This window comes from Acanthisitta chloris, unplaced genomic scaffold (genome assembly GCF_000695815.1).
Source record: "Acanthisitta chloris isolate BGI_N310 unplaced genomic scaffold, ASM69581v1 scaffold29761, whole genome shotgun sequence".
Taxonomy (NCBI): Eukaryota; Metazoa; Chordata; class Aves; order Passeriformes; family Acanthisittidae; genus Acanthisitta; species Acanthisitta chloris.
Window position 1 is genome coordinate 1,179 of NW_008657096.1, and position 26,589 is coordinate 27,767.

General features: G+C 39.7%; 1 protein-coding gene across 1 annotated transcript in view; it reads right to left on the reverse strand.

Moving 5' to 3' along the window:
• The window catches only part of CCDC146 (coiled-coil domain containing 146), a gene marked incomplete at its 3' end in the record, with an annotated part of 40,409 nt that overhangs the window by 1,034 nt on the left and 12,786 nt on the right, over positions 1-26,589 (reverse strand). Inside the window, exons 4-14 of the mRNA XM_009084588.1 lie at positions 20,271-20,332; positions 19,580-19,749; positions 18,666-18,739; positions 16,922-17,149; positions 15,832-16,018; positions 12,230-12,325; positions 11,111-11,281; positions 9,986-10,074; positions 9,716-9,880; positions 7,203-7,427; positions 6,358-6,586 (exon numbers count right to left, since the gene is read on the reverse strand). Of these exons, the coding sequence (XP_009082836.1) occupies positions 6,358-6,586; positions 7,203-7,427; positions 9,716-9,880; positions 9,986-10,074; positions 11,111-11,281; positions 12,230-12,325; positions 15,832-16,018; positions 16,922-17,149; positions 18,666-18,739; positions 19,580-19,749; positions 20,271-20,332 (1,696 nt within the window). The remainder of the gene's footprint in view (positions 1-6,357; positions 6,587-7,202; positions 7,428-9,715; positions 9,881-9,985; positions 10,075-11,110; positions 11,282-12,229; positions 12,326-15,831; positions 16,019-16,921; positions 17,150-18,665; positions 18,740-19,579; positions 19,750-20,270; positions 20,333-26,589) is intronic.

Consider the following 26,589-nt stretch of genomic DNA (forward strand, 5'->3'; position numbering starts at 1 on the left):
CCTTCTCTCCTATTGCACATGAACAGCAGATTGTGCCCCAGAAAGGTTGCCCCTATAATGCACAAATAGAAATCAGCTTCATCTTCTTACAGGTAACACAGAAAATTATGAGCCATTTTAAAGCTTTCTTTTAAAAGGGACCTGCAGTGTGACAGTTGCAGAACAGAGGAAATCCTGCTGCCTGCCAGAAATCAAGTCCCACCTGCTTCTTGGTCCTCAGGCTATGTCTTTTTATCCTCAGGAATACACCAGAAAGTCCCATTTCCCACTGGTAAGCACTGAAGGTCTCATCCCTACAGGATCCAAGTTTTCTGTGTAAAAGTTCCCATTGCTCAGTCTCCTGAAGTGACATTGAGCAATGTGGTACCCTTGGGACCCATAGAGACAGGTGTTCCCTGACCTCTCTGATGTGAGACCTCCCATGGAATAACACTTCCTAGAATACACTAGATGGACATCCAGGCTCCATGTAAATATGGCTGAGAGAATTGGGTGTGATTAGCCCTGAGAAGAGGCTCAGGGGTGACCTCATGGCTCTCTACAACACCCTGACAGGGTTGGAGAGAGGTGAGGGATGTCTGTCCTGCCATGGCTGCAGGGAGAGGACTAGAGGGAATGGCCTTGAGCTGAGACAGGGGAGAGTCAGATGAGATGTTAGGAGAAATGTTTTCCCTGTTAGGGTGTTCAGGCACTGGAATATTGCCCAGGGAGGTGTTGGAGTCACCATTCCTGGAAGTGTTGAAGAGGCATCTGGATCTGATGCTGTAGGATATGGTTTAGGGTTCCAGCAGTGACAGGTTAATGGTTGAGCTCAATGATTTTAGAGGTCTCCTCCAACCTTGATGATTCTATGATTCTAAATACTCACTGAAGGAGTGACTGGAGTAATTTTTTTCCTGACTGGCAGTGCTGGGGCTGTGTGCTCTGATGTACACCTGGTCATCTGTCAGTGCATTGTCACTGCACCCTTGAGCTATTAGCTCTACACAACACTACCCAAGCATACATGGTAACCATCCTCTGCAGGTGATGATGGATTAAGGAAATGAGCAGTTACTGGCTCTCAAAGTTATGAACAGCCATCAGAATCTAAGGTAAATGTTTAGATGTTGCCAGGATGGAGCTTGTCACTGGAAGTTACCAAGTCATATTTAACTGGAAAGGGGACAGCTGTCAGATCTTCTCACGTGGCAATGGAACATTACCCAGAACACTTAAAGACTTCTTTTTGTGGTAAAGAAAACCCCCACACAGCTCACTCTGGTACATTTTGTCTAAAAGCAGGTAAAGGAAAAACCTTAAATGACTGTAATGAACAATTTCCTTGGCAAACCATGATTCAGTGCATCACTAGGTACTGAAAGATACATTTTAATTATAAACAACTAAAACTCAAGCCCAAAAGTACACAGAGTAGAAGAATGTAACAGCAAGGCCAGCACAAACAGCAGGATACAGCTATGCTTCCACTGATCTTTCCTATTTGGAGCCAAATCTCTCAACCACTAACCCAGGGGAAAATGCCTTGTTGGAGGCAGTGGTACCTTAATGAGATTAGGGGCAGCTCACCAAGGAACATTTTTCAGGACTGAATAGTCAATTTAGAGAAGGATTATTGCAGCAAAACCACTGTCTAAACCAGAGGGAAAAAATCCACGAAAAGTTTGATGTTAAATGTAAATACTAGGATCACTTTTAAATGCAATATGAATTGGAAGTGACAACATTCAAGCTAATTCAAAAGAGATAACTATGCTATTCTGTCTCTGCTTAAGTGATGTGACTATAGGCATCTTTCTTTACTCTTTCGTTTATCTGAGGTCCGAGACATTCTAAGTCTTAAAAGAAAAAAAATCCTTTCTTTATTGGAGTGAATTTGATACAGGGGATAGGAGAAGGCTCTGCAAGTTTGGCTTTTCTACCTTGGATTGTAACAAGTCAGGAGGAATTGTCAAAGATCCTACTATGACACTTTCACAGATGCATGGATGACATAGCAGGTGTCATACAATGTGGATTTTATATGGCTTCAATATTGTTTCATGTTAGGAGCTGCAGTGACAGGGCAAGGGGTAACAGATTCAAATCAAAGGAGGGGAAATTTAGGTTAGATATTAGGAAGAAGTTTTTTTCCCCGTGAGTGTGGTGAGACACTGTCCCAGGTTGCCCAGGGAGGCTGTGGCTGCCCCAACCCTGGCAGTGTTCACAGCCAGGTTGGATGAAGCCTTGAGCAACCTGCTCTGGTGGGAGGTGTCCCTGCCCAGGGCAGGGGAGGTTGGGACTATATGATCTGTAAGGTCCATTCCAACCCCTAAAATTCTATGATTCTAAGTGCTATTCTCATAAACAAGCTTAGGAAATGGATTCTTGATGAAAATATTGGATAAGTACTACATCAGTAGAATGAGGTTAAGCTGAGAGAGAGTGCAAGAACATTTTGGAGAAAACTGGAATTCAAAATTACCTTGGTCTGAAAAAAAGGTCTGAACCACATAGATAATATTAAATAAAAAATGCAAGTTTCTCCATATAGGCAGGAAAAATTGCCTGTACAAATACAGAATCAAGGTCAACTGATTGGATACCCTTTCTTTATAGAAGGATCTGGTTGTTACATACATTTACATGGGGATGAATCACTGTGTGATGTGGCAAGAAAAGCTGTCACCATACCTGGACACATAAGCAGGAATATAACCTGCAAGATGCCTGAACGAATCCTTTCATTCTCAGCTGCTGATACTAGGCACTGCACCTCAAGACAAACAAAGACCACACTGCCAAACAGAAAAGAAATGCAGTAAAGATCTAAGAAAAATCTGTAAGGGCTGATTGAAACAGACAGGGTTGTGTAGCCTAGCAAAAGGATGGGAGAGGAACATGATTAACTTCCAGTAACACGAAATGTTGCAGGAAGGAAAAGAATGGTCTGTTTGTCATGTCCCTGGTGGACAGAACACAGATGAATATTCTTACACTGCAGCAAGAAGGATCCAGGCTAAAGGTTAAGCAAATCTTGCCCCTGTTAAGGAAGGAGTGAGAGAGCTTGCTGGGGAAATGGGTATCCCAGTGGTGGCTTCAAAGCACAGCTTAGCCCCCTCAGGAGTGACAGGCAATCTGATGCTGGAGTAGGAGCAGTCTGCCTGGATAAACTCTTGATGTCCCTGCTAGTGCTGTTATCCTATGACTATGGTGATACAGTCTGGGGATTTTCATGGGATTGTATTAAAACCTGGACAGATGTTGTTGCCAAATGCCTCAAATAAACTGACAGGCCTTGTACATTAGCTGAACTCTGAGGCATGAAAGTCCCATCTACAGCACCTTGACAGCTCAGCAGGTCTAGTGTTGGACTAATTAATGATTAATGCTCAGTATTTCTCATTGATGCATGAAGGCAGATTAGTTTTTATGGGTCACTTCGGGCAGCAGGAACAGTCCCTTGATGTGCAGTGCCAATTAAAAGTTACATGGTTTTATGCCCAGAGAAAACCACCTTACAATCTCTCCAGGTACTTTTTGTGTCAGATAAAGGAAGCACACGTAAATATTTCTATTATCAGGTATTTATACTGATAGTAACAAACCTACCTAACCCATGTTAGTAGCACTTGCTGAGAAGAGGTCTGGTCTTGCTTCAGATGATGTTATTTTACTAGCTAAACTGTTCCCCAGTGTTTCACTTTTTTTGTGGAAATAGGCAGATGAAAAGTGTACAAGTGGAACATACATCACTTTGATGATTAAGCAGCTCATGTGGAATATAGGAGACCCAGGTGATGTGTCTGTTCTTGCTGAGCTGGCACACAACCCTGACCTAGCTTTTCCCCTTCCCAATGGGCACCACAGCTGCTGAGATTATGGGTCAGTTTTTTGCAGCCTGTAAATATTTCTGAGTTTAATCCTTTACATCAATAGTAACAAAAACTACCTAGTCCATATGTTACTAGCACTTGCTTAGCAGAGGTATGGTACTGCTTAAGGCTGAAGGAGACTGGAAGGGGAGGGAATGGGGAGTTGAAAATTTCAGAGGCTTCAGAGGCTTCAGCCTGCCTAATCCAGGTGGTCTAAACTGTAGTTCAATTGTAAATTACTTTTAAAGAGTCCTTACACAAGTCAAAGTTTCCCATCCCATCAATAGGCAGAGGTAGGTGCCTTGGAATCAGGGGAAGAATAAAGAGGAATATTGTGATCCCTATATAAGGTTATCAGGATCTCCCTCTGGAGGCAAAGTCAAACAATTCTTTCCATCAATAAAGAGACCTTGTTCACTTATCTGCATCATTTGTGGGCTCCTAACACCAAGTTCAGGTTAGCCACACTGGCTCCTACACAAGGTCACAAGAGAATGGAGAAATAAAACCAAAGAGGAGAACTAGAAATGAGATTTACAGTCTGCATTAGAGGAGGTCTAAGGGCCTCTGAGAGAAATCAGGGTTTCACAGTCCTCTATCTGAACATTTATAATTATCTAAATTGAAAGACACACAAATGATAGACCAAATGGAGCTCCTGTTACCACTTCTTCAGATTTCAACTTGGCTTCAGAGGTTGATTTCCTAGACCAGTGGTTTAAAACTGTATTCACTACATTAGTCAAAGTCTCCTCCAAATGATCATTCTCATCAGATCCCTTGGCTGTGATAACTGAACAGAAGCTGGGTGTGGTTTCAACATGGGGTCAAATCTGTAACTGGTACAGGAATTAGCAATCTGAATTTGGCAATCAAACCAGAATTTAGGTTTGGGTTTAAGGCTTTCATTTAAATCATGGAGATAAAGTCAAACAATTTGAAACTGCTTCTCACTGGACATAATGCCTATTGGCAGTGCTGGAATGGTTGGGCATAAGGAGATGGATGAGTTAACAGCCAGTGTGAACCATGCAATGTTCAGTAATCACAGTATCTAGTTACATTGTAAAGGCTGATAACTGGTTCTTTGCCATTGTTCACTGGAAAATCTCTGCCTTGGGAATATTTATTAAGAGTACTGCGCGGGTAATATCACCCCACTGTGTATTTTCCTTCTTTTTAATTTTATGTCAATATTGCAAAAAGATTTAAAGCACCTGCAACAGTAACCTCCCTTTGACAGTGACTTTAGGTTCCATGTGAACCACCATCACCAAGGAGAACATTACAGGAATGCAGAACAGTTTCATTATTGACTCTGTCATAGAATCATCAAGGTTGGAGGAGACCCCTAAGATCATCAAATCCAACCATTAACCTGTCACTGCTGGAACCCCTAAACCCTAAACCATATCCTCCAGCACCAGATCCAGATGCCTTTTAAACACTTCCAGGGATGGTGACTCCACCACCTCCCTGGGCAATATTCCAGTGCCTGAACACCCTAACAGGGAAAACATTTCTCGTAACACCTAGTCTGAATCTCTGGCAGTTCACAAAAATCATCTGCATTTTGTTACTGCATTTGACCCAGTGATTCTCAGTCTCATTCTAAATCTTACCTGAAAACATGCTTTTTTTTCCCCCCTTTAGTCTTTTTTTCCCCTGCTGCCTCTGTTCATTGTTTAAATCTGTCATGGCCCCATCAAGTTCTTTGGGCTGTGATTTGCATGAGGTATTGTACAACCTTTTATTCTTGTAGCAGAGCATGCAAGTCCTTTGAAAGGCCAGAAACAAGAGCATAGTGGAGTCACTATGTAGCTGTGAGTCACAGCTCCCATCCATGCAAGTTTGAGAGGCAATGGGACACCCTAGTTCATGATTTTGTGCAGGCACCGATGGAGTATGTATGGGAAAAATTACCATCTGGAGATAAGGTCAAAAGTAAATGAGCCATTTCAGAAAGCAAGGAAAGAATGTCCCAAGCACTGCAGTTTGTTAGTTGTTTAATGTCATTTTGTAACTAGGACTAAAACTTAACACTGTTTTTGTGTAGAAGAAAATATATGTGGATTATATCATTGTAGGCAGCAGAGTTTCCAGAGTAGGCTCAGGGTCAAGTGTGAATTGAGTTATTATTTTAGAGATCTGACAAGCTAAGTGTCTCTCCCACCCCTCCACCTACCCCATCAATACCGTTTTAACAAATTTTATCTACAGTCCCATTTTTTCCCCCATGACTCCCATTCTCCAGCTTAGTCATTCTGACATTTCAGGCTATGGAGAGGATTAGCTGAGATTCCATACCCAGGAAGAGTTTGGCTTGTGTGTAATGAAGTGCATCAGCCATATAAGCATAGAAGGTCACACAGCTGAAGTTAAAAACGTGGCAGTGTTTTCCTAGACAGGTGCATTACTGAAATTGCTGCTTTGACAAACCTTGTACATCCAGGCATCTTTGTCTATAGTATCACCTGAAGTTTTAAAAGGCTTTGCCACCAACCTGTGTCTGAAGTCCCACCAGATGTGCAGCCCGGGCATTCCTCACAGAGAACTCTTTAAAATGCTGTGTAATCTGCCTCTTTTCCTCAGCTACCTTCAGCTTCAGCAGTTGGATCTCTTCATCCAGAATTTGCACCTCAGTATCTCTATTTCTACACATCATCTCTTGAATTTCTATTCTGGCATGTAACAAGCCTAGTACTTCTTCTCGTTTTCTGAGCAGAAGATCACTGAAACAAGGTCAAAATGAAAAGGTAATATTTTTCTTTTCATTACTCATACTCAGTGTATTCCATTCAAGAACATAACTGATGGCCTTGAAATATAGTAATAATCTGGAAAATGTACAAAGCTTTCACAAATAATAGCTTCTATAATGACATTTTAAATAGCTAACAAAATAATTTGAATGTGGAAATCCAAGAGCAAACACTTGGAGAGGTCACTCTTGTCTCTCATATAGTTTTGAAGGTCTTCTGGCTTTTCATAGCATTTAAAAATAGATAACAAGGTCAGAGAGATTTAGATCTCCTTTTTTAATAACTTCTCTGTGCACAGTCAGAGCAGGAGGCTACAAGTTCAGTAGCCAAAGCACCATATTTTTTGGATGATAGTTCTGGATAATGAGCATTGTCACCAGTGGAAAAACATCCACCTACTGCAAAGCAGCCCTGGCAGTGCAGTGAGGCACTGCTCAGCCAAATGCTGCAGTGTGGCAGACTTGGAATATTCCTAACTAGGAGTGCTCGTAAACAGAAAAATATTGTTGCTTCATGAATGTCAAGGTTAAACACTGCCTGAGGCCAAATTTACATATATATATTCCATACATATATACACAAGTACCTCTCTTTTTGTTGCTGAATGGCTTTTTCGTGTTTTTTGTGTAGCTGCACAATTTCCTCTTTGATGCAGTTGACCATCGTGGTGAGTCTCTCCAGATTCAGGCACCGGTGTTTTATCTTTTCTTCCATCTCATGCATAACTTGCACCATTTTGCAACAATCAGTTTTGAGATGCTCTATAATGGTTACGTTATTTTTAATCTTCAGGTGTCGTTCCTGCAGTTTTCTTTGACATAACAGAAATATAGGAACATTTTTAGTCCTTTCAGCAATTAAAGGCAGAGCTTAAACTTACTCCTTAAATGCACAAAGGATCCTCTATGTCACTGTGCTTCGCAGAAGCCTTACAAGAAGTAAAAAGACTCTCTGAGAACAGTTTTTCTTTTTTCCAGCTTGAAAAGAACTGGATTGAAGCCCAAGGAAAATGCTATAAAGAGGGTACTGTACCACAGCTCTTCTCTTCTGGGGAACCCAAGGGCCCATAAGAGATAAAGTTCAAGAGAAGAAGCATAAACTGTGATCCAAAGTCTTAATGTGTAGAAGTTCTGCCCTTCTATTTGAAGAACAATATTGAAATAATTTTGTGGTTGCAGCTCAGAGCTCTCCAAGTTTACTGTTTATAAAACAACGTGTCACAACGTTAACACAAGAAAATGATCAGATTGCCCATTTGACAGATGAAGAAAAATCATAGTGGAAGGCTAGTGAAAAGCTCACATAAAAAGAGAGCACAGAATTTAGTATTTGGAACATCCTGGCTGGTCACAGGGTGATGGTTCCTCACTTCAAGATAGATTCTTGTTACCACATGGATCATGACACGGAACGGAAGAGTTGCTGCATGTGATCTGTGGGAAGTGTCACGTCTGGATGGAGACACGACATTATCTCCACTGGGAAGATATTCACACCAACACCAACACACAAAAGAAGTAGTGAAAGGAGAAGCAGAGTGTCCTGTTAACATTCAGACCTGTAGATGAAATACTCTCCCCCCATGGGCTCCATCACTAAGTTGCTGAATTGCTGCATTCAGGACAGTGAGCTGCTGTCTGCTTTTTTTTCCCCCCACTCTGAGGACCACAGGGTGTTACTGAGCTGAATTAAACTTCTGTAAATCAAGTTTCAGCCTGAACGCAATGAGAGCATTGCAGAAATGCAATGTGGTTTGAATGTTTTCTGAAAAACTTTTGTCTTATTTGGACTGACGTTCTGTCCTCCAAATTGCAAAGGCTGCAGTGAAGTCAGTGGTGCTGATACTAAAGTCTGTTACTGGGATGAAAAATATTTTTCATAGGCAAGAGAAATACTGAAAATTCAGTACTTCTGGCTGGATTTAAATCTAGGTTTGCAGAGACCAAAATATCTGTTGGCTCTGTATCTATAATAATTATATATTTATGATATCTCTACAGTATTTATCTGTCTTCTTAGTCTTTTTTTTCTTGCTTTCAGCAACTGTGAAGGCATCAAAAACTTTCCCACAAAATGTCAGTTTGTGCATCCTGACAAAATCCCTTAAATCACTGAAGTTCCTCTCCTTTTTTAGCCACCTCCAGCATGACTTTGCAATCAAACTACTAGGAGATTCCCAACACACTGAGTGTATTCCTTGTTCTGTTTGCGCAATATTTTGGCACCGAACAACAAAGTTTTGGGAAAATCAAGTTATTTTTAGACTACTCTGGTTTGTTTGTCCTGTTTTGCTTATACAGTTGGCTATTCACTATCTCCCTATTTTCCCAACTACCAATTTCCAAGACATTTTAATTCTGTCTGTATTGCAGAATGTCATGACTAGAATGACAAAAAGATGGCAAAGAGATATCTCTACTAAATAATGGCCTAGGAAAAAACAGAGTCACTAGCACCAGCTGTTCTGCCTCATCCTCTTTGTTGGGCATGTAACCTTTCATTTTGTCTTGGAAATTGAAACCATGTTTGGGTTTATCTGAAATAAATGTTATCCAATAAACTTTAGTGTGAGTTTGAACCAATAAACTCAGTTTATACTAATTTAATAATCACACAGCCACATTCCTAGCTAGTGATTCATTTAATAGGACCATGCACCACTTCATTGTGGGATTATGGATGTGTTGGAGCTCTTTTTCTCCAAGGACAGCAAGCATGAGTTCAAGTGTTGCTCCCACTGAACTAAACAGCATGATAATGCAAAGATAAAGAGCTTTAAGAGATGTGATCTAAAGGAAAGACAATGAGAATTTATCCCTGCAAAGGGTGAGAAAGTGAGGGAGTAGCTAGACAAACTTCAAAAATGCTTCCTGCCATGCAGTGGTGCCCAAGCAAGTTGTGATGTGTTAGGGGGTAAGAAATTGGAACAGATTACATGAGGCTGTTCCTAAATGTCTTTGTTTGCCTCAGGTTTTAAAATCAGGCTAATAACTACCAAGGATGATTGAGGCATAACTAAAGATCAACTAGATTCTTTCTCAAGATTTTTCTTCATCTTACATTTCGGTAATTGTGAACTACAATTTACTCTAAACTCACCTTTCCTTGGTTATAGCAGCAGTCCTTAGATTTCCCAGTTCATTTTGTAGCAGTTCGACCTGGTTTTCGGTTTTCCTTGTTTTCCACCGAGCAGCATTTGCCAAACTTATGCATTTATCCCTTTCCTTGTGGATAAGATCACACATTTTAGCAAATCCTTGGAGTCTGAAGAAATGGCATGCGTGAAAGAAAAAATTATTAGACTTTTATGCATACATTTCTTGACTTAAAAACAATTTTTAAGATAATATATTGTTATTATTTTCTTACTGGTTTTGGATTTCTTTTTTCCTCCTGTTACAGTCTCTTATTTCACGATCCTTTCTTTTCATTTCTTTAATAATATTTTGGAGTTGGATCTGAAATTTAAATAGAATTATTGAGGAATTTAGATATAGCAAAGAAATGTCTTCAAAGAAATGACTCAGAGCAGGTCTGGGTTGAGGAAAACACAGCGAGGGGAGATTAGAAGAACTTGTTCCAGTTATAATGAAATGCTTTTATTGCAGCAACATTAAAGAACAGTTCTCCCATTTATATTAAGTTTATAATGGCTGTTATTAATGTAGATGATTTGATGCTTCATCTTAAAATACTTGGTCCCCTGGATCTGGAGTTTTACTGTTCCTATTTATCACCCTGTAAATTCCACCACTAGATAATTTTTTGGCAAATGCACCATTGAAATTGTACCTTCACCAGTAAAATTTACTTTTTTTACTCAGTTCTGACCTTTATGCAAGGCAGGATGGTACTTTTACATCCTGTTGGGGCTCTGGACCTTTGGATTGCACCTGTGTTCAGTCCTCAATAGCCTGAGCCATTAGCCTTCAATGGAAAGGCCTTTTCTCCCCTCCCACTGGTACCAGGAGTAGATTTGTGTTAGGAAAAGCTGATGAATGTTGGGTTGTAACTCTGAGCATGTTTGTATGTTCCTGGATTTGTACTGTTTTTATGGACTGATTTTTATTCAAGGTACAAAGCCTGAGATGTTAATTTAGTCTATTTTTATAGACAGTCTGAGTCTGTTATCGTCTATTGCATATATGTGTGAGCTAAAATACACAGTTATACTTCTCATAATGTCAGTTGAGTTTCTCTGTTTTTTTTCTGTCTCTTTCTTTCAAATTATTAATTTTATTCCATAGGCTTGAAGGAAATATCTTTTCAAATACCTTCTTTCAATTGTGGAGTGATATTTTAATGTCCTGCAGCACTGCACAAAAAATTGCCAATAAAACACCACAGTATTGTGAGCTTCCTGTGTTCTGGTGGAACTTCAAAGCTGGAGTGGGAAGGGAGAGTCCATAAGGCTCTCCTCACCAGGAATTCAATTCCTCCCATACCTCCTTTTACTTTTGAATACTCTTCCAAATATATGAGATCATTTTTTACCTGGGCTTTATGAGCATCCCTGGATTTCTCTTGCCTCTCTTCATCTCTGAGCCAAGTCAGATGTGCAAGTCTGGATAACTCACTTCTGCATTTTTCCTGCTCTTTGAACAGCAACTGTTCTTCAGCAATGCATTTTTCCAACACGCGGGCATCCATATCTGACATCCTCTCCTAAAGAAAATCACATTTCTTAGGCATCAGTGCAGAAGTGTTGGAAAACCCAAGGTTTGGATGTAAAAACATAGTGAATTATTGCTTTAAAACATCATGCACAGTCTCTGTAATAGCATGTCCAAGTATGTTAGCACCTAGAAGCATTTCTGTACCTCAGCCTAACATGTCTTTGCCCACTGGACACAATGGATCTTTATAGCCATAGAATCTTTAAATAAAGTTCATTGTTAGGTCTTGGCATGTCTATACTACACAATGGAAGGCACCAAGTTCTCATGTTAAGGGTCAAATTTAGACATTTAAAACAGCACAAAGTAGATGCCTAGAGTTGTTGGAAATTTAGTCAATACAGTCAGTGACCTCTGTAGAGCTCTTTGTCCTTCCCAATCTAGGCAAAACTCTCCAGGAGGAGGTGAATGGAAGCTTCCCAGGACACACTAGATACATATCCCAGACAGTGACAAGTAGATCCCTAACATATCTGTATCCAAACACAAGCTGATTCCCACCTGACAAGGCTAATGAATTCAAAGACAGCGTGAAAAGAAAATGTGCTGAGCACAGACATCCACAAAGGACAAAGCTGTGAAGATGAAAAATTATAATGTACAAATGCTGAATTGTCCTTGTTGCAAAAAGACACTGATTCATATCCAAGGGAAACCTGTACCCATCATATTTCTAGCTGCAGTGTCATTGATGATACTCAGAAAGACTTAAACTGGAAAGTAGATTTGCTTTCTATCTTCCAGGATGTGGCCAGCAATACCAAAAACTATTTCATAAAACTTACAAAGTGGTCTTTAAAATTGAACAAATCCCGATTTCTCACCAGAAACCTGCAGCTAGAAACTCCCATTATTTTTATTTCAAACAATCCCTTTATTGTCATAATAGAAAAACAACTGCTATAGAGAAAAAATCCAAGAAAGCAGAACTCAGCACCTGTTCAGCCAAACTTCTCTTGATCATTTCAATTTCCTTCTGCAGCTCTCGTCGTCTTTCTAATAATTCTTCATTACTCTTTGAGATAGTTTCTGCCTACAAAAATAAACCAAGCACACAAGTGATGCAAACAAAATATGAACAAAACGTAAACTGCAGATACTCTATTTAAAGTAGCTACACAAGTTCAGAAATTAATCTGAACAATTAATCTGAAACAATCAAAATTCTCTCTTATTACAATAGCTAGTCCAAGAGTACTAAACTGTCATTAAAAAAGCAATAACCACAGAGAGAGACTATGTAAAAATGGCACCTTCTAAATTCATGGAGGATTTTCTGACTGAAATTGTGACCTTACTGAAGGGAAAAAAAAATACATCTACCACTGATTTTAGTGCAGTCAGTAATTCACATTTATGCAGATTCAATAATTTTTTTTCCTTTTTGTTATTAAAGTAGGATTGTCCTTAGGCTTTAGAAAGCCAAAACTGAGAACACAAACAGTTAAGTACTATTTTTTCATGAGAAAATTTTGTGATTCAATCACATTTTAAAATGAAGTGTGGGAAGGAATACATGTTAGAAACTACCTTCTGACTAAAATATATCTGAATAATCTCACTACAACTACTTGCATGATGGAACTTGTAAGACTAAAGGTTGTTTTACTCACAGTAACTGCACTTAAAAATTCTTTATGGGTAGAAGCAAGTAAGAAATAAATGCAGTAGCCTAACTATTCAGGCATATTTTTCCTGTCTCTAACTGATGGGGAAAACGTTTTTAGCAGGGCCTGTTGTGATAGTACAAGTTTTGAAACAAAAGAGGGTTGATTTAGGTTAGATATGAGGAAGAAGTTTGTTACAATGAAGGTGGAGAAGCACTGGCACACATTACTCTGTCTCCAGAATCACTCAAGGTCAGGTTGGACCTGGCTCTGAGCAACTTGACTGAGATGAAGATGTCCCTGCCTATCACAGGGGTTTGGACTAAATGACCTTTAAAGATCCATTCAACCCAAACTGTTCTATGATTCAAATCTGTAATTCATGCAGGTGGGAAAAAAATGACATTTCACAACACATCCAGAAGATATTAAAAAATAATACACACAGCCCTGTGGCATCTGACTCAGATCTCAACCAGATGTTGGAGTTCCAAACATGATACCTCAACACTGATAAGAAGATGTTTTGCACTTATGGTTTTCACTTCTGTGAAAATACAAAATTAAATGCTGTTCACTTGCATTAAGGGAAAGGGAAACAAGAGGCACAGTAAAGGTTAAAGTGTGGAGTTGCTTTGGTTTAGCTGCCAGCTCTGAGACTTGATTTAGGTTTTAGGTGACTTAGGTTTATTAAAAGGTCAAGAAAACCTATTCTCAGAATGTTAACTTCACCCTTATGGTGGGAGCAAAAGTAGCTTTTCTGTGAAGCATATATTAGTTACCATTCCTGCCGTGTAAAAGCAAAAAGCTCATATAAACATCTTTAATCCATTAGGGACATTTGTTCACATAAAACATGACTAAACGTGGACACTTCTGGCTGCCTCTGCATTGGCCTGACTGGAGAGAAGGCAGAGATGGAGCAGAACTGCAGTGCCTGAGTGGCACTTCTCTTTCACACAGAACATCAGCATTTAGCAACAGTTGACCTTTCACAACTTACTGAGAAAAACATATTTGAAGGAAGTGTTCCTGTAATTTCCTTATTCGACAGACCAATCATTCTGCACTTGGCAGATGATTCAAAAGAAGAGAGATTTGGGGAAGCACACCGATGTGCTGCTGCTTCTGCAATCACTGATTTTATACTAGCAATTGATTCTTGGGATTTTTTTTCCACTAGGAATCACAGTGAATAAATGTAAATATGGGGGGTTAAGTAGTTAAAGGAATTTTAACTACTTCAAAGATTGGAAATTTTGTTAGGTATGCTCCAAAGACTTACAGATTCAGTCTCATATAGCAAAAGCCAAGCAGAATGAGCTTGCCACTCTAATCTGCCATACTGCAGTGCTGTGTTTGGACTGACCATGCTGCAGAGGAGCAGGGATTGCACATTTGCTCTTCTAAAAGAGCAGGAAAGGAATCAGAGAAAACACAGAGCATTGGAGGATGGTCTATATTGCTGTGGCCTGTTTGCATTAGAATCATGGAGTCATCAAGGTTGGAGGAGACCTCTAAGATCAAGTCCGACCATTAATTAACCTGTCACTGCTGGAACCCCTAAACTCTAAACCAGATCCTCCAGTGCCAGATCCAGATGCCTCTTAAACACTTCCAGGGATGGTGACTCCACCACCTCCCTGGGCAACCTATTCCAATGTCTGAACAGGGAAAACATTTTTCCTAACATCTCATCTGACTCTCCCCTGTCTCAGCTCAAGGCCATTCCCTCTGGTTGTCTCCCTGCAGCCATGGCAGGAGGGACATTCCCCACCTCTCTACAACTCCCTTTCATTAGGCTTGTTGATCTGCATCCTGCAGCTTCTGGAGTGAAATACTGATTGGAATTCCACTTCTGTTCCTCCAGACATTCCCTTTCCCCTACTCATCCTGATGAAGCTACTTCTAAGACATATCCAAGGTCTTGCCCTTTCACAACGTGAAGGAGTTGGTCTGGGCTTGGATCTCACCCAGAACTGTGAACTCTAACCACAACGGTCAGTGAGTTATGGCATTTGATTGTAGCATTACATGTTTTTGAACAATTGTGGTTCTCCCTCCAGGAATATTTCTTCAACAGGAACACAAGAAAAAACACCATGTCCTTGATCCTCTCAAGTGATACTAAACAGAAACTCTTTAAGCTTTAAGATCAAAGTCTGGAATATGAGTCATCCATTTAATTGTTTCAGGAAATTCAGTCCAAAACTTTGCTGTGTAGTCAGTTTTCCTCCCTCCTCCCAGGTGAGCTTATACTGCTAGGAAATATATATACGAATTCAGGAGGAATTTCAAGGGAGATGAAAATAATACTGTTTAATAATATTAAGTATTATCAAGTAATACTTAGAGTTGTTTAACTAGCAAAGCCAGGTATGAATGAGTTTGATATATAGTTATTTTTTGAAGTAAAGAAAACTTTTTTCTGCCCTGAATTGCTTAGAAGGACCAAGTAAAGTCTCAAGGACAAAGTAGGAAACATGATGTCCTGTGAAAAAATATTCACCTGACTAAACAAGATTAATTTATTGAGACTGACTTACAATTTAGACTAAGCAAGGAGCAAGGACAGGGAAAATCCTAAGAAAGAGAAAATGGAAGAACCAATGATGAGAGAAAGGGAAAATAAAAATTTATAGACAAAGTAAACTTTTAAGAAAGAATTGCAAGCAGAAAATAAAGAAAATTCTTGGGATACACAAGAAGATTGAGACTTTGCTTTAACATCACCATAGTCAACAACATGAGCAAAACAGAAAAGAGCAAAGCAGTATTGAAAGAGGAATGGATAAAATACCAGGGCAAGGAGGAAATAAGGAAGGTGAAATAAGTCCTCTCCCCTCCCCCTTCTAGGACTGTCAAAAGATCTCATAGACAGATTTCTTACAAAAAAATTTAGAACCATTAAGATCAATGCATTCATACATACCTCTGATTTGAGTGCTTTATGCTGTGATTTATCTTGTTCCAAGGAATCATAAATCATACCCAGTTTTAACTCCATCTTTTTTAAATTTCTCAGTTCTCTGTCTTTCTGTGTTTGCTTGTGGATGAGGATATTATGTTGCTTTTCCTTCTCCAAGGCACATTTTTTTAATTTTTCTTCCAGAACTTCTCTGTATAGAAAGACACAGAATTTTAGAAACAGCTAACTTCACCAAGACACAGATGTAATCAGGCATGAGCAGTTTAATGGGTTCTGAGTACTTCATCATTACGGCTCAGCAGCAAGATAAACTCCTAAATGACTGACAAAAATGACCTAAAAAAGTAACATTTTTATAACTTTAATGAATCATAATATTCCTAATTATGTCAATGAGGTTTCAGTCTGTTCTAAATAAGCTAAAAATTCCAGGGGAACAATTATATGAGTGGAAGACAATACATTTGTTAGTATGAGGGAACATTTCAATGTGAAGTGCCACAGTCTTTAACACAAAGCTGTAAAGGCAGAAGGATTTTTGCTGAGCCTATGGCCATGATTACAACTCTACCTCTTCCTCTGCAAATAAGGAATCATTTGAAGCTTGACATCAACCTAATAGTTTAATTTACTTTGCTAAGCATAGATAAGTTCATAATTCAAAGGAATATTAAAGAGATGAGGAACCAATCCCCACTGAAATTCAGTACAGGAGTGCAGACTTCTAGGATCCTCAGTTGAAGATGAAAATACTGATATATTTTTACTTCTATTTATTTTCAGTAAGAAAAGAAAATATTTGCACCGAAGAGAGAAACCCACTAAAATACTTCCCTTTCCAGAGCAAAATCCAGTTTCACTCTTCCAGGATTTTATCAAATGTTTATGCTTTTTGATGTGCTCTATGAGCCCAGACCCTAGATTCCAGATTCCAAACATTTATGCAGACATTTCTGAAGGCAAACCCAAGCCTGACCATTTCTAGTCTGCACTGGTTGCAGCATAAAACTTGAAAACATAAGCAGTACAGCAGAAGAAATAGATTTTTGAGAACTGAGAATTCGTCACTCATGCTACATGGCTTATGTCTAACCTGTCTGATAGGATCCCTGATACTTTCTCTCTGCTAATTTCTAGTAACTTTGTCAGAGCAATGAATTCTCGTTCTTTGCTTTCTAGCAAAATTTGTTTCTTATTCAACTCCTTCATGACACTTTCTTGTTCTTGCAAGATCTCTTCTTTCCTTTTGTCAGTGGCTTTCAGGGCTCTAATCAACTCTTCTGTTTGGTCATTGAGGGTCTCATTCTGCTTCTCTGCATCCCTGTGGATATATTTCAACAAAGGAGTAGGAGTTAACTTTTCCACATGCATGTTTCAATGGCAAAATGTAAGTTCCCAGTTTTCCTGGCCACAAAGTCATTTCACCACAACAACGCAAGTTCTGTGTTTGAAAGCAAACTACATACTCTGAAGATCTTCAAATTGCAATACAGTTCACCAATAAAATTGCAGATGTCTGTGGGTCTAACCAAGAGTTTAGCATTAGGATGGTATTAAAAAGAGTTCTAGTCAACTGATTTCTGGCAACATTACTAGGTACATGGGGGTGACACTTCTAAATGTTATTTCTGAGACTGGAAACTCTGGTTAGTTCACAGAATCAGAGAACAGGGTTGGAAGGGACCCTTGAGGACCATCTAGCCCAACTCCTGGCCCTGCACAGGACATCCCTGACAATCACACCCTGTGCCTGAGAGCATTGGCCAAACACCTCTGGAGCTCTGTCAGGCTTGGGGCTGTGACCAGCTCCCTAGGGAGTTGTTCCAGTGCCTGTTTCCATCTGTAACGTGACACAAATATAAAGACTCATTTAAACATTTTGTTAATAGCAATCTACGCAATGTCCTAGCTTTTAAAAATTGCTTCTCAGTAACACCATAGGGAAAACTTCTTAGATTTATGATGACAGAGTTGCATTAAGCTGACCAGTGAGGGAAATGTAGAAGAAAAGCATCATACAAGTTTTAAACCTGAGAAATTTAACATAGTCAAAGAGTTTCTGTATACAAATAGGGACTGGAAGCAGGAGACACAAAAACCTCTGTGTAACCCTGTGCACAACTAGGGTACAAACCCCATCATTCATCTGGATGGCAGTTGGACTCTGGGATCTGGGAGTGACCTGGTGGAAACTGCACAGTGCTAATTAGATTTTACACTTACAGAAAGCAGCACAGGCCATGCTTCAGGGGAGAGAAAAACCAGCTCCACAAGAAAGAGAAAGACAGGGCTGCCTACTGGCTTACATTGTCCCTGGAGAAGTATTAGAGACCACAATTCACATTAGGACCTTAGAGCAAAGCACGTGTGATTCAATAATTGGTACAGAAATACCAAGGGAGAATGGGTATGTAGCCCAGGCCAGACTGCCAGAGGTGGAAACTGCTGCTTTCACCCAACAGAGATGAGCTAACACACAGGCACTGACTACTAGAAACTGTGAAAAACAAAGCCTAATCACAAAAGTACACAGCAACATTATTTTCCATTAAAATCTAGTGATCAGGTGTGAAATACAGTAACACAGCACAGTGAGATGGTTAAGTGATTTCTGACCAGGCTTTGTTCTAACTTTTTCTTTGTTGTACTTTACAGTGTTTCACTGCACATACTATAATTTTCCATACAGTGCAAGGATTTTAAGTGGATTATAGATGCCTTTTTAAATGCTGATCCTAATTTTAATCAGCAACTATCCTCAATCATCTCTATAACAAAGGGGTGAAGAGAAATCATACATATATATGTTTATGTATATACAATCATTAAAAACATACTTTTTTTTCTGAATTATCTTCTCCGTTTCTTTTCCAAGTAGTTTTGTAACATCAAGGATCTTAACTAGCTCATCCTAGTGACAAGACAGAAAGATTTGATTAATAGCTTAATAGTAGATTAATTGATTAATAGTAATATTCATTTAGAACTGCTGTGAAAAGGGTAGGAAACATAATTTTAAATTACATGAATTTGTCCCAGGGATTTGTAGCTGCTACTTTGGAAACTAAACATTGATATTTATGATTTAATTATGTCTCAAGATAAAAATTATGCTTGGATATTATTAATACATCATCTTATGCTATCTATACCATGGAAAGGAAAGCAGCAGACCTGGGTGTGTTTTTTAATTCTTATCATAAATCTGTATTAACTTTAGTCTGAGCAGCTTACAATAACACAATATAGCAAAGATGTCTTTGAGGAAACCAATTTTTAATCAAAACCATGACTATTATTTCCTAAAGGAGTAACAAAGATATGGCACAGCAGCACATTTCATGCCAGTTGAAAAATCCTAGACTCATCAAGGTTGGAGGAGACCTCTAAGATCATCGAGTCCAACCATTAACCTGTCACTGCTAGAACCCCTAAACCCTAAACCAGATCCTCCAGTGTCAGATCCAGACACCTCTTAAACACTTCCAGGGGTGGTGACTCCACCACCTCCCTGGGCAACCTATTCCAGTGTCTGAACACCCTAACAGGGAAAACATTTTTCCTATCATCTCATCTGACTCTCCCCTATCTCAGCTTGTGACCATTCCCTAATGTAGTGCCATGTAATGAATTCTGAAAGCCAAACAACACTCAGAAGATTCAGTGTTCCCTTGGACCAAACACATACCCATATACACAGACATGCACACACCCCCACAGATATACATAGGCACAACTAGTTTTGTGTTACTTTTAAGTGACCCTGCTTCTCCAGAAGCTTCTTTGTTTCTTTCTCATCCGATATTATCAGCTGTTGTTTGGATGAAATAGCTTCTTTTATTGCACCAATTTCTGCTTTCCTCTGAATTACTTCTATGCAGAGCTCATTGTCACTTTCTTTCAGCTGTTTACTTTTCTTATCTGCTTCCTTTAAAAATGAAGTAAAAGATCAGATTAATTTTATTTCCCCTTTCACATTTTACAAGCTTGTGATAGTACAGTATCACTAACATCAAATGATGGTGATGATTTTTGCAACAAGGTATGAAACATATATTTTTCACCAGATGTGTGTTTCTTCAATCAATAACCAGCAGACAAACCCACATATATTCACGAGGATTTATGACTGCAAATATATTTTTATGCTCACATCCTAGAACCAAAATCCTGCAGCTATATTTACATGCAGTAGCCATTTGCTGAATACAGTAAACATTTTCTTGAGCAAATTTAGGAAAATCCAGATCTTTTCTGAATCAATTCTTCATTGCTTGCCCTAAAATTATCAAAACTGAATGATATAATATAGTCTCTCCTATAAACCCTGTTTTCTAGAAAGCTATTTTTCCTATGTATTTCACATTTTAAATAGAGATACTCACTGTGAAAACATTTCCACATGTTTTTACATAAAACATTGCTTTTCTCATGTTTTCTACTAACCTTCTGTTTCAGAATTCTTTCATATTCATTTTCCAAAAGCCTTTTTTCCTCTTGCAAACTACAGTAAAAATCAAAACAGAGATAAATATGTTAGCAGGATAACAATCAATACTGTAATATAGTAAATGGTTACAAAGTATGGAAGTTTATCTTGTGTTAAACTAAGACACATAATGAATTATCACCAGGGCCAATGGAAAGATGCCCAGATTTAAAGGAAGGTTGCTGACTGCTAACTGGGAGTCCTGAAAATCAGGTTGCACCTATGGAGGCTCTTTCTACAGTGCACACATCTAAACTTTTGAACATGATTTTTCTTAGTCTTGCCACCTCCTGCAGGGATGAATTTGTGCCTCACTCACCTTGTCTTTTACTAGTGTGTAGTATATATACTCCAGTATATATACTAGAGTATCATAGGTCTAGGAACCACAGTTCCTCCCAAGCTCAGAAAACAGAATTTTAACTTGGGAAAGAGGCAAAAAGAAAGAGGAGGTGGGTTATAAACAGCCCTAAAGACATCACATGTCAAGAAAAGTTAATAGCTACAATGCCAGTGGACCAGTTGCTAGTGAGAAATTTTCTTCTTCCCATGAGTGAATTTAACTAACCCACTGGAACTTAATTGAGTCATTGTGCCATTGATTGGGAGCAAGGAGGCAGGTTCTTTCAATTTAATTAGTGCCTACAATGACATTGCTGAGTTGCAGGCTATAAAGGAGTAAAGATTGCAGCTGGGGAATAGGTGGAGCAACCAAATCCTCTGTCCCAGGTGTTGCAAAGAATCAACTTCAGCACTTCAATTTGTGTTGGTAACTCCAGTGGGAGGATTTGCTGGTCAGGTTTCATTGAGACTCAGGGCAGTCTGTGAGAATAAATAACTTTTTAAATTAGGGGAGCATTAAGAGAAGGGGACAGGCTTTCATGGACCAGTGTGGCAAGGGAATCCTGGGGCAGTCCCACCTGCCCAAAGCAGCTCTTGCAGTTGCCTCTGAATGTGGCTGATACAGAAGAGAGGCAGCTGATTAGTACCTTTCAGCAGCAGTGTAAGACTTTGCATGGTGGTAGTGGTGGTTCAGGTTTCAGAAGGTGTGTGGTCATGGGGAGAGAGGTCAGTGTCCAGGCAGCCACTCTCCTGGAGGATCATCCCTAGGATCTTGTGCTCAACTCTTTAGCATTGCTGATTTAAGGTTCACTCCCCCACTCCCATCCTCTCAATAAACTGTTTCTTATATTTTGGCTCTCCAACAAAAGGAGCAAAGCTTATACCTGGAAGTCTTGAGTGATATATTTCCAGTTAAGGCAAGAAAACAGTCAAAAAAGAGAACTGTGTTGGAGGTGTTGCAATACAAACAAACAAGCAAACAAATGAGGAAGAAGCAGCTCTGGCTCAGATGAAACACAAGAGAAAATAAAGACACAGAGTAGATGCTGCTGATTTACAGCATGTGTGCATATTGGTATGGGCAGAGCACAGAGATAAACACATTAATAAGGACAATTCATATTCCCAAAGCATTTTGACAGGACTCCTACCTGAACTCCCTGGGACTGGCACAATCACACTAATGATAATGAACGTCCACTTTGCACAAACACCTGTAACTGTTTGACTGGCACAAAAAATTATTGAGTAAGTCCTGTGCAAACTGATTAAAGAGTTACTGCATTGCTTGTCATCAGTGCATGCTGTGCCCTCTTTAATATCACTCCAGACGATCAAAAGAGCAATCCAAAAAACCAGGAGTGAGAGCAAAGTTGACACTGTTTTCCTTTTGTCACATTCCTCACTCATGAGGACAGATTCCTGTGGAACCATTCCAGTTTCACAACAAAGGCTTTTCCATCCAGCAAAAGTAAAATGATTTGAACACCTCATTTTCTGTGACATAAACAAAGGCAACACAAGCACCAAGTTACTGAAATAGCTGACAGACCAACTACTTCCACACCAACCCTAGTGCAAGTGTGAAAAGAAAAAGGGGTGAAAGAAAGAAGTTAAATCTCTCCCTTTGGAGCAATGAGTTTGGTCCAAGTGCCCATGTCCAGAAGTCAGACAGGCAGCCCCATGTAAACATCCCCAGGCTTCTTTACTGTCAGGGATAAACCCAGGAATCTCCAAAGGGCAGGTCATCTGCCAGGTGAGATAAACTGCCAGTTGAAGATAAGTTATTTCTCTCTGTGGACTCTAAAGGGAGACCAGGATGATTAACTCAGATCAAGAAATCAAATAAGATTCTTCAATGATTTAATAGCTATATGGACACAGAAGCTTAATGTAAGGTAAGCAGAGATATTCTGGTCTTTCCATTCAGCATTTGAATCTTGTAATCTGTGAAATAAGGACATCAACCTCATGACTGTTGTACTTAGACATCAGTCACAACAACAAAATAATAGCTGTGAGTGGCATTAGGCATTTTTAATTCCCATTGTTTCATAGCCCTTCTTTAAGGAGTGTATTTTCCAACATTGTGTGGATTTTATTATTATTATTATACCTATAACAACACACATAAAGGAAAGAAGACAAACCTCTTCAGATTAATGTGTGCAAATGTTTCTAACATTGCTTTTCTTATTTTCATGAAGCTTAATAGCAGGACTGTATGAGAAGAGCTACCATGGATGCAGTTCTAATGGCTTAAAAAAAAGGAGTTGGAAAATTGGGCCATGAATAAAAGTACATTCCAGACTTTTCCCTGAGAGATGTTTACAGCTGCAAACTGACACAGAAATAAAAAAGTTAAGATTAAGAAATATAGTGGTAGTTGTCAACAGAGCTCCATTTCAGTTCCTCAGCTCACAAAATAGCCAGGTTGTTATCATTACCAGTCCCATCATGGAAGAAGGTGAGTTCCTTCAGGTGCTCTGACACATAGCTGGGATTGCTGAGAAATCCACAGAAGGTGCTCAGCACCTCACAACTAAAATCTAGTGACAACTAGTAGAAGATATCACATCTGACAAGCTGCCAGCATGAGATTCCTGTAAGGCTCTTAGCTGTAATTAGTCTGTAGGTAGCAGAGAATGCAGTCACAAGACGAGCTGAGAAAACTTCAGCTGTGACTCCATTTATTTCACTTATGGCTTGTACCAGAAAAACTACGGACAAAAGCTTAACTTTTCACTTTTTAATTATAGAGTGACTAATCCTGAAATAATTACAAGCATTGCAATAATTTTCCACATTTGCAATGCTTCTACCAGGGCAAATTGGGTTTTGCAATCCTGACTTGCATGCACAGAGGACTTCAGTGAAGAGCTGTTTTGCTACCTGCACAAACCACTGGGAGGGCTGTAGGTTGGACCTGGGCTTTAAAATAAAATTGTTCTCAGGAATCAGGCACCTCTAACCTCATTAACTCTTGTTAGAGATAATTTCATTACAAATGAATGGCTTACTTTTAAATGGATTGTTTATGTGATAGATTAATTTAGATTAAATATATATTATTTCTCAATAATAAATTCCTGTTGATACCATCATCTAATACAGAAAAGCAGCTATTCTTCATTTTGTCTCACAAACCAGGACTCCAAGCCTCACATGAATATTAAAGTGAAATGTCTCTTTAGCTAGAACAGATCCTTCCTGATCACAATGATTCTCTTCTAGTTCTTGTGCTAATATGATTTTTCAGTCTATATTCTTATTTACTGAGGCTTCTTATCAGCTATATGAAGAAATTTCATGGCTCTGGATGCAATTCCATAAGAACTGAATGGGGATGACCATTTGTACTTTATTATGCTTGCCTAGTAGTTACTGAGAGGAAGAATACTCCCAGAGTCAGCTCTGACTTTGGGATAGAGGCCCAAGCTTTATAAGCTCAGTAAAATCTTTCCAACCCTTAGAATCGTAGAATCATAGTTCTTATGAGGAGAGGCTGAGGGAGCTGGGGGTGTTCAGCCTGGGGAAGAGCAGGCTCCCGGGAGACCTTATCACCCTCTGCAGGTTGGTGTCAGGTGGGGGTTGGTCTCTTCTCCCAGGCAACCAGCAGCAGGACAAGAGGGCACAGACTCAAGCTCTGCCAGGGGAGGGTTAGGTTGGATCTTAGGAAGAGATTTTTTACAGAGAGAGTGCTCAGGCATTGGAATGTGCTGCCCAGGGAGGTGGTGGATTCACCATGCCTGGAGGTTTTCAAGCTGAGACTGGATGTGGCACTTAGTGCCATGGGCTAGTGACCACAGTAGGGTTAGGCTTGATGATCTTGGAGGTCTTTTCCAAACCAGCTGATTCTATAATTCTATGATAAAAGTTGGAGAAGACCTCTAAGATCATTGAGTCCAACCATTAACCTGTCCCTGCTGTAACCCCTAAACCATATCCTCTGGTGTCAGATCCAGATGCCTCTTAAACACTTCCAGGGATGGTGACTCCACCCTGTCTCCGGGCAATCTATTACAGTGTCTGACCACCCTAACAGTGAAGAAATTGTTCCTAACATCTAGTCTGGATCTTCCCTGTCTCACCTTATGGCTGTTCCTACGGTGGGAGTGCACCACATTCATGCACTCATCCCCAGGGGGACCTTCCTGACAGCTGAAATTCATCAGAGATGTTTCTGAACATCTCATGTACCTATTCAATCTATGAAAAAAAATTACAAAATTCCTGAAAACCTGCTGATACTACAATGCTGAAAGCAATTTAAATTTACTGTCAGAATGATGACTACTCATTGGAACAATAAGGAGTTAAAACAAAAGATGAAATATCACCTTCAGCTGTTGAAAAAGGTATCTCATCTGGAAAAAATTAGAGGTAAGCAAATAGGAAATGAAATAAAGATTAGGGAATATAGGATGCTAAGGGACTTGAGACAAAAAGTAACTTTGCTACAGTCGTGGTACATCTGTATGACTCCTCAGGAAAAAAATCTTTATTGCTGTCAGATTTGAATCTGAGTACAAAAAGGGTGTTAAGTGCCCTCAGCTATCTGAGAAAGTGAAAAGAGGCAGGAAGTAAAGGCACCAGAGCCAGAGGGATGCTTCAGAGAGAGAAAGCCTTACAGAAACAGGGAAGCAGAAAATCTGCAGAGGCTCTCTCACTTCTAGCCCGGCAGTGTTTCTGAGTAGACATTCTAAAAAAAGAATAAAACAATGGAGAGGAGACACAGATATCCCCTTCAAAAGCTCTCCCCCTCCATGTTCCCTGCCTGCACATCAGAAGAAGGTAAATAAGCAACATGTTTGTTTTCAGACTAAATAACCATTAGTCATAATTCCCAAAGAGGTTTACTTGCAAGTGCCAAGCACAGCTGGGACTCTATTAACACAGTTGGACAACAAGGGAAACTGTGCTCCAGAGAGATCAAGGGCCAAGAGGGGTTGGACCATGAGTTTTCCCCTGAAAAATGAAGAAAACCAAGCAGCCACCTAACAGCAAAGTTCTACCACCTTTAATAGAGCTTTCCCTTTGTCTGTGACACTGGCCATGCACAGATATTTCAGACAATGCCACTTAATTCTTTGAATCAAACCATCAGGCATATAGATCTTCATACAGAGCAGTGTTACTATTAGGTCACCTGCTACTCACAACTCCATTCTGGACATTCATTTTCACTGCCTTTCACAGCCCATCCCTTCTTTACAAACACATATTCCCACTCATTATCTGTTTTTCCTTTCTCATTTTCCCACTACATTCACTCACCCATTTCCCACAAGTATTGTGCTAGTCGTGTTTGTTCTACACTACTCCAACATCAAAATCCCTGTAATTTCTGAAATGTTTCTGGAATTTCTCTCCCAATAAACAAGTTTACACATGGCACATCCTCCTCACTCCACACCCATAACATGCATAAAATCCAATGCTACCATCAGGCATGAAACAGATTCCAGGCAGGGAACAACTAAATAATCTGTAGGTCTTCAGTTTGGAAAGCTGACAAATTAAGGGGAGAGTGGAGTGTACAAAAGAAATCTGTCAAACCATCCTGCAGCAGTGAAAATGAAGAGAGGATCAGCTGTTCTCTCTCTCATCCAATACAAGACGTACAAGGCACAGAAGCTGTAGGAGTCAGGTTAAAGAAAGGAGGTGGCAGTTGGACCAACATGATCAATGGGCTGAGGACAACTGCATGAGGTTCAGTGAGGCTCAGAGCTGGTCCTGCACTTAGGACACAGCAATCCCATGCAGCTCCAGGCTGGGGGAGGAGTGGGGACAGAGTTGTTCATCACAAAGGGACTTGGCAGTGCTGGTGACATTGGCTCAGTGTGAGCCAACAGTGTGCACAGGTGGCCAAGAAGGCCAAGGACATCTTGGCCTGGATCAAGAAGAGTGTGGCAGCAGGACTAGGGCAG